This window comes from Anolis carolinensis, chromosome 2 (assembly GCF_035594765.1).
Source record: "Anolis carolinensis isolate JA03-04 chromosome 2, rAnoCar3.1.pri, whole genome shotgun sequence".
Classification (NCBI taxonomy): Eukaryota; Metazoa; Chordata; class Lepidosauria; order Squamata; family Dactyloidae; genus Anolis; species Anolis carolinensis.
Window position 1 is genome coordinate 155,232,401 of NC_085842.1, and position 14,090 is coordinate 155,246,490.

Below are 14,090 nucleotides of genomic sequence, written 5' to 3' on the forward strand. Positions count from 1 at the left end.
AGTCTTGAACCTTCTCTGTCAAAGAATACTGGTGTCTCATCAAACTACAACTCTCATAATTCCATAGCATTGAGCCATGATAGTTAAAGTGCTATCAAACTGCATTATTAAACCGTGTGGAATCATCCATGGTATCTTAAGGACTATTCCTTCTCATATGAACCCACATTTTTTGCATGGTTATCCAAATTGGTCCTTTATTGTTTTCCATCACTGGATATGCGTGGAGCAGAGCCTTCTCAGTTGTAGTACCCAGTGTATGGAATTCGGTGTTCCAAAGTATCGACTGCCCTATGTGTTTTTAGACAGCAATGATTATTACTTTTTAGTCTTATTATGTAGTCTTGTTTGGATTTGCTTCTACTGCTTCTGATCTGTATTGAATTTTATGGAATAGCTCTTTTATTTGTAATGTTGAAAATAATTTTCTTTCTTATGTTTTATGTTGGGTGGATTGCCTTAGATTAGTAATGAAATGAATTCTTGGTATGGAAAATATATTAAATATCAGGCCAGAACATCTGCAGAACATAACAACAGAAGACAGATGAGTCTTGAACAAATAAATAATTTGCACCCATTTGAACAGGATGGCCTTTTGTCTAGCTGTCTAGACTAAGAACAGTCTCTTTTGTAGACTGACAGAGGAAAGTGTTCTTTTTGAAAGTGTCTTCTGTTGGAAGTTTTGTCCACTCCAAGTCTGTTTTAGAGATAAAGATCCACAAAAAAATACATCAGCACCCCTGCTGTTATTATCTTGGTCACCAGTCCAGTCTTCCCTTCTGTATCGTGCTTTATTTCTGTTTGACTGACAAGAATGGTTTCTAAACTTTTATAGAGTATGTGTATACTCAGTTATGACTCTGTGCTAGTTTTATGCACATTGTCCCCTGTTCTCCATTTTGGCTACTGTGTTTCATCTATTTTTGGTGACACAAGAGTATCCCCCACTAATTTTGAATCCAGAATACAGAGTGTTAGATGGTGCAAAAGAATAGATTCAGTGTTTTTATTACTAAAATTCAGACAATGCATATCACACATTTAGGATGCAGCTAAAGAACATTCTCTCTCCACCCCTATGGTTGTAATGGTTTTAGCACTGGACTCTAAATCTAGAGACCAAGGTTCAATTCCCTATAGAAATCCACAAAATTACTTTGGACGGGTCACATACTTCCATTTTTTAAATTCCTGTGCAGAGAGGGAGGTCATTTTTTAGATAAAAATCAGATTGGTAAATGTTTAATTTTTCTTCAGCCTCACACGTGAATGCTGATCTGGATCAAGGCCACACAAGTGTTCAAAAGAATAAAAAGGAAAAAGAGTATTCCTTAGGCTCAGGCTTTATGTCTGATTTGTCAATTGGTACTCTGAACAAGGCAGCAACTTTTTTTTAAAAGCCAGTTGATGTATCAGGGATACATTGGTCTCTGGGGTAATAGTGGGATGGGGAAAGTCTAATCATAATATATGGTGTTAAGCTATATTAATTTATGGCAATTAAGCAAGTCTGCAGGAATGCTTCTGCCCTAGGTCTAATATCCCCTGACAGATGCTTCCCATGTGCTCACAAGAAGAATCAGTGTTCAGTAAAAGGCCCGGGACTAGAAGAGAAAAGTACAGACTGTACCCTCAATAGCATTCTTTAAATAGTTCATGACATGATGAGCCCGATACCAGGAAGAACATTCCAGGCAGCCTCATTACTAGGAAAATACCTGTCATTATGCACTGTGGGGGTTCTATGCATAGGTACAAATTGGTGATCTCCTGCCTTCCCCCTCCCATGAAACCTCTTTCAGTGAACAATATATTGGAAAGTAAAACAAATAAAATGTCATCAGTTGTATTATTAAAATAGGGTATAAAGTGCACAAAGTCCTTGTGGTCTTGCCCTGGTTATTCTTCCTTTAGATGACCAAAACTGAGCAATACCCTTTCTTAATAAGAGTATTGACAGCACTAGCTGGCTCTTCTCCTAATTGTCCCCTTCCTTCTGCCCACAAAACCACCAAGAAACAACTTTGCCTTCCTGCTCTTTCTTTGAGACAGCCAGCATGGTCTAATGTTTTAAGCATTGACTATGAGTCTGGAAACCAGGGTTCGATTCCCCACTCTGCCATGTTTAGCCATTACAGAATCCTTGTAAATGAGCTATCCAAGGTTCTGACCTCAAAACTAGTTTCAGCATTTAGGACAATCTTCAAGTTTAATCTGAAACAAAGATTTTCAAACTGTGTGTCATTGGCTGTAGTGTGTAGGTGTGTCACACAAAAGTAATGAAAAACCCCTCAGTTTATGTGAAATAAGTAATAAATCATTTATTTTTAAAATAATATAAATGAAAGGTTTTCATGAGATAATGTATTGTCAAAGGCTTTCATGGCTGGAATCACTGGGTTGCTGTGAGTTTTCTGGGCTGTATAGCCATGTTCCCAAAACATTATCTCCTGCCGCTTTACCCACATCTGTGTCAGGCATCCTCAGACATTGTGAGGTCTAGACAAGTGGGGTCTGGAACATGGTCATACAGCCTGGAAAACACACTGCAACCTAGTTTCATGAGATATGTTGTGTCCTCATTTATTTAGTTATTATAATTTATTTATGTGTCCATATCTCTTCTAAGGGGTTGATTTAACCCCTGGTTTCTTAGTAAAACTGAATTACTATATCGTAAAATGATTTGCGTCTAAAAATGTGTCACCAACATAAAATGTTTGGACAATCCTGATCTAAAACCTGAAATCCATTTACTGCAGTTATATATAGCCACCAACCACCAATTCCTTGTGCACATTTATTTCCTGTTGGAGGATTCTGAAGCTGGTTTAATAATATGTTTACAAATATCAGACACGGTACCCTCTTCTAATATAACTATCCTATGCAGGTGACTCCCTCAACTCAAAATTTCTGGCAATGTACCTGATTATTTTTCTTGAAATCTCATTTTAAATTCAGAACTGAGACATCATAAGCTTGTTTTGTCATGGGACACTCTTATGGTCCTAAGAGAATACACTGTTTGCCCGCCACTGTTTGCACAGAAAAAGCCCACACAGTTCCTCCCGCCGTCTATGCCCAGTGTCCTTGGTAACTTACGTATTCAGCAAACGAATCACACCAGTCTTCAGGAAGTTCCCCAACAAGAGTTCAAGCGTTCGTCCAGATTACCTTGCCCAACGCAATTAGCCATTGATTCTAGACCCCATTTTATGCCAGTTCATAACTCCTCATCGCTATCAGCTGCTATCCTAATTCCAGGTGCCTCATCATCATCATCCTCATCAGAGCTAAAACACCTTTGACTACGCCCCACAGCATCCCCAGCTGTGGATCCCGTTCCATCCCTCCAGCCCATCCACGGGTCCGATCCTGCAACCCGCCAGTCGCCTCCCATGCTATCATTGCCGGTGACACCCAAATCCTCCCTCACACGAGTACATTCCATGTCATCCTCCTCTGAGCTAACCATCTCTTCCTCCATTCCCTCGGTAAAACCCTCAAAGGAGTCTTCGTCTGTTGGTTCTGCAAATAAGTCCCGGAGCCGTTTCCTTTCGCGCTCCTCAAGAGAGTCTGACTCTCGAGGAGTCTTACGACCTCGTCTCCCAGTATCGGAGCCATAAGGCTCAACCATAACAATGGGCTTCATGATTGTGACAATTGGTTGGGGGCGTAAAATAGAAATCAGCCCCAGGTGGTTTGTAGAGTGAAGATATACTGCAACTATTCAATTCCACAGATAGGATTTCAATGTTGTTTACTTCTGCGAGAGAGACTGAAGATATTGCTATACCAGATCGTACAAAAATGGCACTACCATATTGTCTGTGAGGTCGTTCTACTGCCAGTTGCATTATGAGAATTTTTGGTCTTCTCATTGTGATGTCTCTGTGTGTTTCCTGTATACATAAAATGTCACATGAGATGTCCTCAGACATTTTGGCTCATAGCTCTTCCTTAGCAAGTGACAAACCTTCTATATTAATAGACATAATCGCTAGCAATTCCAAGTGGATGGCCCCCCATGAGGGTCTTCCTCCAGGGGCAAACCAAGGATGGGCAACTTAGAAGTCCCTGAACAGACTCAGAAGTGGAGTGGGCAGATCAAAAGACAACCTGGCAAGATGGCACTACCTGGAGGAATCCTCCACCTTGTGTGACTGTGGAGCTGAACAAACAACTCTGCATATGTATGCTTGCCCACAGTGTCCTGCCTCATGCACGGAGGAGGAGTTGTTTAAAGCTATGGACAATGCGGTTGCTGTTGCCGGCTTTTGGTCTAAAACTATTTAGCTGTTTGTGATTCCTTTATTTTATCACTTTTGGACTTTGTTTGTTGTGCAATGCTTTTGACATGAAATAAAAAAATTCATTTATTCACATCTGATGGAATATGTCCTCTCCAGAATAGTTCTATGGTGTTATTGGATCTGAAGTCTTTCATTTCAGTAGGAATCACAAATTTTCATTTTTTTTAAAAAAAGCAGTCTTCATTTACAAAGACATTCTTGATGTAATGTTTAGCACATTTATAGTCCAAGTGCTTTTTTAAAATCTTCTGTTTGCTAATCATTGTTTACTTGCTTTTTACATGAACATGTCCACTCACAGTCAGATATTGTATTTCAGTGAATCTTTATTCACACTATCCTCTGAAAGAAGTGTACAAGTATTTTCTTTTTAAAAAAATGTTACTATGTGGCAACAGGTCACTTGAATTTAATAGCTATTCAGTGAGAGACCTTCAAGAGGCCTCATCATTAACAGGCCTATTCTGACCTTGAACATTCAGAGCGGTTGGCTTCTTTGATTTTCAATCTGCACACAGTATGATCTTCCTTTTTCCTACAGCTTCCCACTTTATTGAGCACTGTTTTATTTTCTAGTGAGTCATATTGTTTCATAACATGTCCACAGCACGATAGCCTTGATATAGGCATTTTGGTTCCTAATGAAAACTTAGACTTGATTTGCTCTTGGAAACATTGCTTGTTTTTCTTAGCAGTCCATTATATCTATGGAATCCACTTCCACACCTTTCTTTTTTTGTCATTACTTTTGTTTCTTAATATTCATCTATAACACTTTTTTGTACTTTTATACTTATCTTTCATCAGCAGTTATTGCAATTTGTATTAATAATATGGTGTCACCTGTATATTTTGAGCTTGCAATGTTTCTTCTTTGATTCACTTTCCATTTGATATGTTTTGTGTACAAGTTAAGTTGATAAAGTAATAAAATGCATCCGTGTCTGACCTCTAGGACAGTTAGAAGCCATTCTGTTTCTCTATATGCTGTGCTGTTCTGATTATGACATCTTGTTCACAGTACAGGCAACAACAACAACAACAACAACAACAACAACAACAACAACTTTATTTTTGTATCCCGCCTTCATCTCCCCAAACGGACTCGGGGTGGCTCATATGGGGACAGGCCAAATCAACACAGTTCAAATACAGCATAGAAACTATACACCAGTGAAATCTCATTTCTCTTAGAGTCCTCCATAATTCCTCCCTCTATCCTATTTTCTTAGAGATTGACATTAGCTGTTCCTGGAAATGCCGCAATTCAGGTGTGCCTTGATTTCCTCTTCTTTTTCAGGTACCAGCCCTCACTATGGCAGTGGATACTCCCCTGATACTGAAACTCTCACAGCATTGAGCTGGGATGACCAAAATGTGCGCAGAGTGTTCATCAGGAAGGTAATGTCTGAAAACAGGCTGAAGGTGAAGAGAAAGTTAACCATGCCAAAGTAATGAATATCTCAGTTGAAAATTATGTACATGGGGCTTGGGTGTACTGCCCATTGCAATCCACCAGATTGATACTCTTACTGTGGATAATATATTATTACAATTATTGTAATCACTACAGGTACATTATTACAATCACTCTTCTTAACATAAGCCCATACACACTTTGGACATTTTGGTCTTAAACCCCACCCCATCTGAAACTGCACACACAGAAAAACTTCTTATTGATTAGACCAGCAGTATCAAACTCATTTTCATGGAGAACCACATCAGCCTTATGGTTAAATTGAAAGAGACATTGAATCCATGGAGAGAGGGAGAGTCCGTGGATATAGAGGGCCAACTATACTTTTTACAAAGTGGTCAGTGCTCTTTAGTTTTTGTCTAGTTTGGGTCCCCAAATATTATTGAATGGCAAGTTACATTACTTTTGCTTATCCACCAAGTGGACTGGGAATTGCAACCCAACAGCACTTGTGGTTCAGAGGTTGGGGAATGGTTAAAGGATATTTTAAAGTCAGGAATCATAGCCTTGGTCTAAATTAAAACCACATTCTCATGACCAAACAGAACAACTGCATCTTTCTAGATGTTACTGTATCATAACTCCCATCAACTCTGGTCATGATGTCTACTGAAGAATATAGGAGCTGTAGTCCAGGATCTGGAGGGCCACATAAAATGACATGGCAGGCTGAATCTGGCCTGTGGGCCATGAGTTTGACACATATGGGTTAGACCATGCTAGAGTAAGATCACTGAATTAATAATGGAACAGCGAGCCAATACTCACATTGGCCAAGTAGATCTACACTACTCCGACCTCTCTTGATGTACAGGAATAAGTCTCCTGAATTGTTCTTATGCTGCAGTGTGCATTTTCATAATAGATAAGGATAATGATTTACTGAATTTTTTAAAATAAAAATCTGCCCATCTCTCTAAGCCAGTTCACAATTTTCCTAATGATCTATCACACTCAGTATATCCAGAGAAAAGATTCACAAGCAGTAACACTAGTTGACAAACCAGACTGAGAATTAACATTCAAGAGTTTATTGAGGAAGGAATTATTTCAAAACGTGTTGGGCTCAATGAATCTGGAGGTCTGATCCCTTGTTTGCCCAACCACTTCATCCTCTTGTGTATGAACAAACAAAGGAAGAGGCAGGGTGTAGATTTGTCCATCAGCCACACACCCTGCACATTGACATCCACACCACCACGTCCTTTGCCCTCAAGGCAATAGACTACCCAATACTGGTTTTTCAGGCACACTTTTGTACTTTATGACCCCTGTATCTATGGGGGATATCTTCCAAGACACCCCACCCTGCCCGAAACCACAGATAATAGTCAACCATATATTTTGACTATCCTTGGACTGGATGTATATGATAGGATCACAAAGATTTCAGATTTTTTATAGCATATGTAAATGAAATAATGGATATTGAATCCATGGATAAGGGTGAGTCATACTTTATATAAAAATATAGGCTTTGTTCAAAGTAGCTGAATGCAGAGTAAACAAAGGACGCAGCTAGCAAATATATTTGTGTGGTGAGGTGCAATGGCTGTGATCCTCTATGCCCCTCAGGAGTTGGTGAAACTATGAGACCAACTTCTGGCTTGAATTTTAGTGGCTCAGGTGATACAAGGAATGCATTTGCTGGATTTGGGATTTGAGCCTCAATTATGCTGATATTGATCCTGTTTTCTTGATCTTAGGTTTACAGCATCATTTCACTTCAACTGTTTGTTACAGTTGCCATTGTCGCTCTCTTCACCTTCTGGTAAGTCTTGGACCTATTAAGAAGTCTTTTCCTTAGGAGGTCTTTCTTTTCCTTCTCCGAGTTGCTCTAATGTCAATGTCTAGCAGGAGCTTTCCAGGAGCTCCGTGGACATCTGGAAGTGGCAACAGGAACTGATCCATTCCATTTGCCTTGTGCTGATGAGAGCAGGGGAAAGGGGATGGCAGAGGCCCATGTGGACAGTGGCCAGTCTTAATCACAGGTGGCTGTGCTGTCCATACCATTCCCAAAGTTCAGGGCTGCTGTGCAGTTTAGTTCAGACTTTCCTCGACATGAGGCTAAACCCGTCCCCCCTCCCCCCCCCCCCCAAAAAAAAACCCTGATGTCCCTGGATGTAGACATCTAGAAGTGACTTCTCAACCACTTTGTGGTTTTGGGCTCAAAAAGATGAGCCCATCATTAAAACTTAACTTGTCGCATCATGACCATCCCTGCAGATTTTGTTTTACTTTGGGTATTTGTACACAAAGCCTGTATATATAGGTATGTTCTCAAGCACTTCACTTTATGCATCTGAGGCCACTTCTATACTGACACATATCCCAGGATCTGATTCCAGATTATCTGTTTTAAAATGAGTCTCCTACTGCCAGATAATCTGGGGTAAACAGATAAGCTGGGATTCAATCCTGGGATATAAGGGCAGTGTGGAAGAGGTCTGAATAAGTATATTTATGACTTTGTTCCCTCAGTGTAGTCTCTAAAATGCTATAAGATCCCTTTGCATACCCAGACCTATTGAGGTTATTCAATTTCTACATCAAAGTTTATTCCAATCTAGGCCAATATCAATAACAAAGGGTTCCCTCTTCCAAAATCAAACATGGAAACTGTTACATTTTTAATATATACACATTTTCCTCACATTTTTCAAAGCATGGCTGTGAACATTTTATTTTAATTATCAAAGAAAATATGTATTTTATAACTCATTTTAAAATAGCTTTTTGTTGCACAAATGGCATTGTACTCTTATGATTTCCAACTGTAGATTGTGCTTGGGTCACAATTTGGTCCAAGGTTAGCAAATTAGGAAAGCTGAATTAAACTAGTGATTCCAGTGAATTCCTCACTTACACATAATTCTTAACTATGTGTTCAAGCTCACCAATTTGACTGGTCATTTATTGCGTTTTTTGAATATATAGTCAAAACCGGAAAGCTTGAAATTCCAGAGAGTCATTATAACTTCCTCCAACCTCTGTAGGACATTTTAAACCAATGATTTTAATCCATGTTTGCTGTGAATGTTACTTTGGGTGAAATATAGTGGAAGCACTGGAAAAGCTAGTTACATAGTTTGCCATTGGAAGGACATGTAAGGTCAGTTCTAGATTATTTAATTCTTCTATGTCAGTTGTAGGAGATTTTGAGGGGCTGGGGGACACATTATCTCACCTCCCCAGGAGATCTACATCCACCAATACACCCATCCACCGAAAACTAAATTCCTTTTCACTAAATGTCTTTTCAGGCCTCCTGAGGCCAATTTAAGGTCAGAAGATGCCTTTAAAAAATCAGGAAGCGACTGGAAGTAAAAAAAAAATATGTGTGTAGCTCATGGGCCACACTTTGTCCACATCTATACTATGCAGTTCAAATGCAATTTTCTTGAACAAGCCATTAGGATTCATCAAGAGACTGGCATTCATCTTCCTGTCCCATCCAGGCTTGCCTGAAGCTCGGATAACAACAGTGATGGAAGCAAAGGGTTACCAGTGTCAACTTGCATGTAGCATCAATAATAAATTGGCACCACTTGAGACCTTTCAGGCCATTTAATCAGCTCTCTCCATAATGATTTCCCTGGTGTAGGATAAAGTGAAGAAATCAATGGCATTAGCTGGATTATTGTGATGCACACTTCATTAATGTTTACAGCCATGTGAAAACTAAGTAGCTTTGCCTCTCTGCCCTGAGCTGTAGAGGGGTTTAGGGCCAACTTCAAAAAGGGATTATTGGTGTTTGCTCTTTTAAGTGCAATGATGTGTCCCTCCCCACATTGGCATCATGATCTATGAATAAGCTGCACAACTAATGTGCTGGATCAACTCTTTTTCTTTCTGTATTTAAACTATTTTGAATTGTTTTCATGTGTTTATATTTCTTTTCTCTTTCTTTACTTCAGTGAACCAGTTAAAGGATATGTACAGGCAAATCCTGCCTGGTATTGGGCTTCCTAGTAAGTGTTGGCCTTATATCACTAGTCATCTTTATGCCAGTTATCATTTGTATTGGGACCGAAGTTATGGCATTCAAAATAGTTGAAAGGAAATATTAAACAAGGTAATATTAGAATTTTATGGTCTGTTTTCTAGTATTTTTTCCATGAGTAAACCCAGTCTCATGGTAAATATAATGGTAGCGGATCAAATTTGGTAATGTGATAGTCGCAAGCCAACTGTGAAAGGGAGAGAGGAATCCTTTTTGGATCAGAGGTGTTCTTACTCTATATAGAGAAACACTTTAAACAATGTTTCCTGCTGAAGGAACAATTAAAAGAAAAATTGTATGGGTGTATGCATTTATGCAAAAGTGCATAGGGATATGATGATGATAATGATGATGATGATGATGATGACTATTATATTTATTTATACCCTGCTTTATCTTTCCCAAAGGAGACTCAACTTAACATAAGAGCATTAGCAAACAATTTAAAATATACAAATATGCAAGCATTAAAATAGAATTAAATATAAACAATATTAAGAAATTCACATTTTAACCATATTCAAAGTTAAAAACCACAGTACCCTTTGACTTGATCTTAAAAACCTTCATCTTTAAAAGCCTGTCTGAATAAAAAGGTTTAACCTGCCGGAAGGACAGCAGGGAGGGGGCCATTCTGGCTTTCCTGGGAGGAAGGGAGTTCCAGGGTCGAGGGGCAGCCACCAAGAAGGAAGGCCCGCTCTCTCCCCGCCAATCATGCTTGAGATGGAGGTGGGACCAAGAGAAGGCCCTCTCCTGAAAATCTCAGGGCTCAGGCAGTGTTGTACAAGGGTATGTGGTCAGCCAAATAGCCTGGACGTGACCCTGCTAGACAGGCTAGGGATAGACATTGGCAAGGAGGTGTATATGCCAAAATTAATGGGAAGGTCAATGGAAAGCAAAATTCAGTTTCCTAAGAATCTTAGGAAGATGAAATTTTATGCCCAGAACTCTGACATGCATGACAGAAAATACGTGGGTCCTTGGGGCTCACCTACACTGGTTTCAACTGCATACCGATGTAGCAAGCAAACCAGAGCTCTAGACTCCTAATACATTGAGCTGAGTAGCATGATGGTAGCTGAATCGCCTCTTCCAGGAAACCATTAAGAAGGATGAGTGAAGAGGCAGGTTCTATTGGGAGGTATAGTTCTGTGACTCATAGCATTAGAAGGTATTTTCTTAGGAAGTAGCACCTAGATATTTTGCAAGATGCAAAGGAAGAGGTGAGGAAATGCCAGGGTTTGTGTGTAGGCCTGCCAAAGCAATCAGGTGGGACCAGGAAGCCTTCAGTAGACAAGAACCAGGCATCTCTCCAGATTAGGAGTTACACTTCTCTCTCTCTCTCAAAGAGTTCCTTGGTTGCAATTCTAATTTTCTAATTTTTTTGTTACATTTATATGCCAAGTTCCTCCCAGATTGCTACTCACAGTGGCAATTCAACCTACCGTTCCAGTCTTAGTCTGTCTTCAAAGTTTCTCTTTCTTTCCTAGCACTTTCTTTCCCTCCTTGTGATATGAAGTGGAAGCATAAGCTAAATAGATTACAGTTGAGCCTCTCAGATCATGAAGGGATTCTAAATCCATGAGTTGAATGAGTGTTGATGTTTTACAAAATGGTTAGAATAATGTGTGGGAGGGCGTGGGGGTTAATGCCAACCAGGACCTAGTTTAGGGCCCCAGCATGTCTTATCTGGCCCTTCCTTTGTGAACAAGAAAGTCTGGTCTCTAAGTGGAACCTAACTTCATTTACTCAGACTGTGGGTACTTGAATTATAGGGAATAGAGATGAAGCATGTGTGATTAATTGTTGTGATACCTTGCCTATTTCTGTTCTTAACATGGCTATGGGAAGGACAAGATTTGGCTAAAACTGGGAGAAGTTAGGGGTTGGCTAGTGAATGTAACTCCCTCCCCCCCCCTTAATAATTTGCATACTGGGTTGAGATAAAACCACTATGATTAGAGGGATGGCTTTTGAAAGAATACTTTTTAATTCCATATATCTTAGCTCCTGGTCATTATTGTGTTCTAAGAAAAGATTCTGGACTCCAAGAATAGACTGGTTTTGCTAAAATCTCTGAAGCCAAACTACTGGCTGAATACTTCCTTTCTCCTTTCTTATGACTAACTAGAAAATAGTAAAATAATGGAACCCAATTACTACCTCATCACACGGGTAAATTTGCCATGAAAGTTCAACCTCACTTCAGACAAGGAACCCTCCAGATCCCATCACATGACATAGATGTACTTCCAGCAGGACTCTGTGCCTGAAGTGAGGTTGAACTGTCATAAGACACACTGCCAGAGGAAAAATGTGAAAAATGAAAGAAAAAAATAACACTCGCAAATCAACCCTAAACACAACCTATATGGAACTTTTTAATCTCCAAATGTTGACCTCCCCTCCCAGGCTTTGTGGATCATTTTTCTTTTCCACCACCACCAACCTCCCAAAATATTTGGCTGGGCAGAATGTTTAACACAGCTGTAGTCTGATTCTTGAGACCCTTTAATATTTTTCAGGGAGTTTTACAGCTTGCAAAAGAAGTTGAACACTTCAAACATTGCTGTAAAAAACCAGGGTTAACGACGTGTGATAAGTCACAGAAAGATAGGGGATGTCCATGTGTTTAGCTCGTGATGCAAACTGCACCTGAGGAATTCCCCTTGATGAAGCCACCTTTTAAAAATGTACAGATGCCTTACCCTCCTTTTTTTCTATTTAATTAGTCTAATGCTAGATAGGTTTTCCAAAATAGCTGGTTTGCCTCCCTAGACTGTCTACATACCACAGTCTCTCGGTTGCAAATGTAATTGGAACCTTGTCTTCTCATTTATCAGTTTGTTTCCCCACAAGGCAAAAATTGACAGGTACAGCAAGCAGCTCAGGGGCATACTTGACAACTACTTACATTGTGGAAAAGTACTTGCAGATTTCTAAAGAGCCTCTGCCATTCCATGTTGAATTTGAAGTTGCTCAGAATTCTCCACTGGCTTCTACTGCTTGGCAGAGTTTATTGTCTTTCTCCACTTCCCTTCATTTTGTTGTATCTGCTTAGAGAACTCCATTATGTGAGAAATGTTTGCCCTTTCTACTGTGCCTCACAGATCCAAAAGATGGGTCCAGGATTCAACATGTGCAAAAGTTTCTATCTTTTGGTATATAACTCCCAGAATCCCAAATGGTTGCAATTTTTAAAAGTAGCACTTCCAAGCTTAGAATTATAGTTATATGCTCTATTAAGTAATCCATATAGAGACAGCTAAGTACCCAAAAGATCCTTTCTTCTTCCATTTGAATTGTGTCTTGCTTTTATGAAATTGGGGTTCTTAAATTTATTTAAATTCAAGAAGGCTGCCACCTAGCAAGCTTTTATGTAGACATATCTGCTGCTACTTTGGTATAGAAGTGAAAGAAGGAAGAAGCTATATGTTTGGGTTATGCTGTGCCATATGTTAGCCAAAGGCATTCAGTGTCAAACATCTCATTTCTAAGGGGAAATAGGCCTTGTATAATCTGTTCAACTTTTTTTCATGCTGTATTTATAATAGTTCCGTTGCTTTTTATCTTTTTAAATGTGGGATATAAAGAGACAAACAAAAACAATATTGGTCTAGGTCCTGTTGTTAATCCTAACTGAAGTAAACCCGCTGAATCAATGAGATTTTACCTATCATTCAAGAGTGGATTGAATATTATACTTTAGTTGAGACTAAAGAACAGAACGCTAGTCAATAATTCTCCAATCAGTGCCCTGACGGTGAGTTGGAGAATAACTTCCGTCAGCCTCACTTAACATGGTGATTAGTCAAAGATGCTGGAAAGTAGTCCACAAAATCATTGTTATTTGGACAACTCACAGGATATTTGGACAACTGAAAACCTCTTCCTAACCCTGACAGTAACATTTTTGCCATCTGAAATAGTCATTTCCCTATTTCTTGTGGTCATGCAAGCCCTGATATACTGTAAAAGGTGAAAAGGTACACAGGAGATCATTCAGAAACTGTGTTCAATATATGCATCGTATTTTATACTATGAAACTTAAGATCTACTGGGGAGGCCCGTCTCCCGCTCCCGCTGCTGTCTCAAGCATGGTTGGTGGGGACAAGAGAGAGAGCCTTCTTGGTTGTGGCCCCCCAGCTCTGGAACTCCCTCTCGAGAGAAATTAAATTAGCCCCACCTTGGTCATCTTCCAGAAAGACCTGAAAACTTGGTTATTTCAATGTGCCTTTGACTAATTTGGTTACAGCTTGACTGAGTCCTTCTACCTCCATCCTGTAC

The 14,090-nt window shown here is 39.6% G+C and overlaps 1 protein-coding gene across 1 annotated transcript in view; it reads left to right on the top strand.

Moving 5' to 3' along the window:
• The window catches only part of faim2 (Fas apoptotic inhibitory molecule 2), a 47,007-nt gene that overhangs the window by 9,368 nt on the left and 23,549 nt on the right, over positions 1 to 14,090 (top strand). Inside the window, exons 3-5 of the mRNA XM_003216977.4 lie at positions 5,620 to 5,720; positions 7,506 to 7,570; positions 9,717 to 9,770. Coding sequence (XP_003217025.1) covers positions 5,620 to 5,720; positions 7,506 to 7,570; positions 9,717 to 9,770 — 220 coding nt within the window. The remainder of the gene's footprint in view (positions 1 to 5,619; positions 5,721 to 7,505; positions 7,571 to 9,716; positions 9,771 to 14,090) is intronic.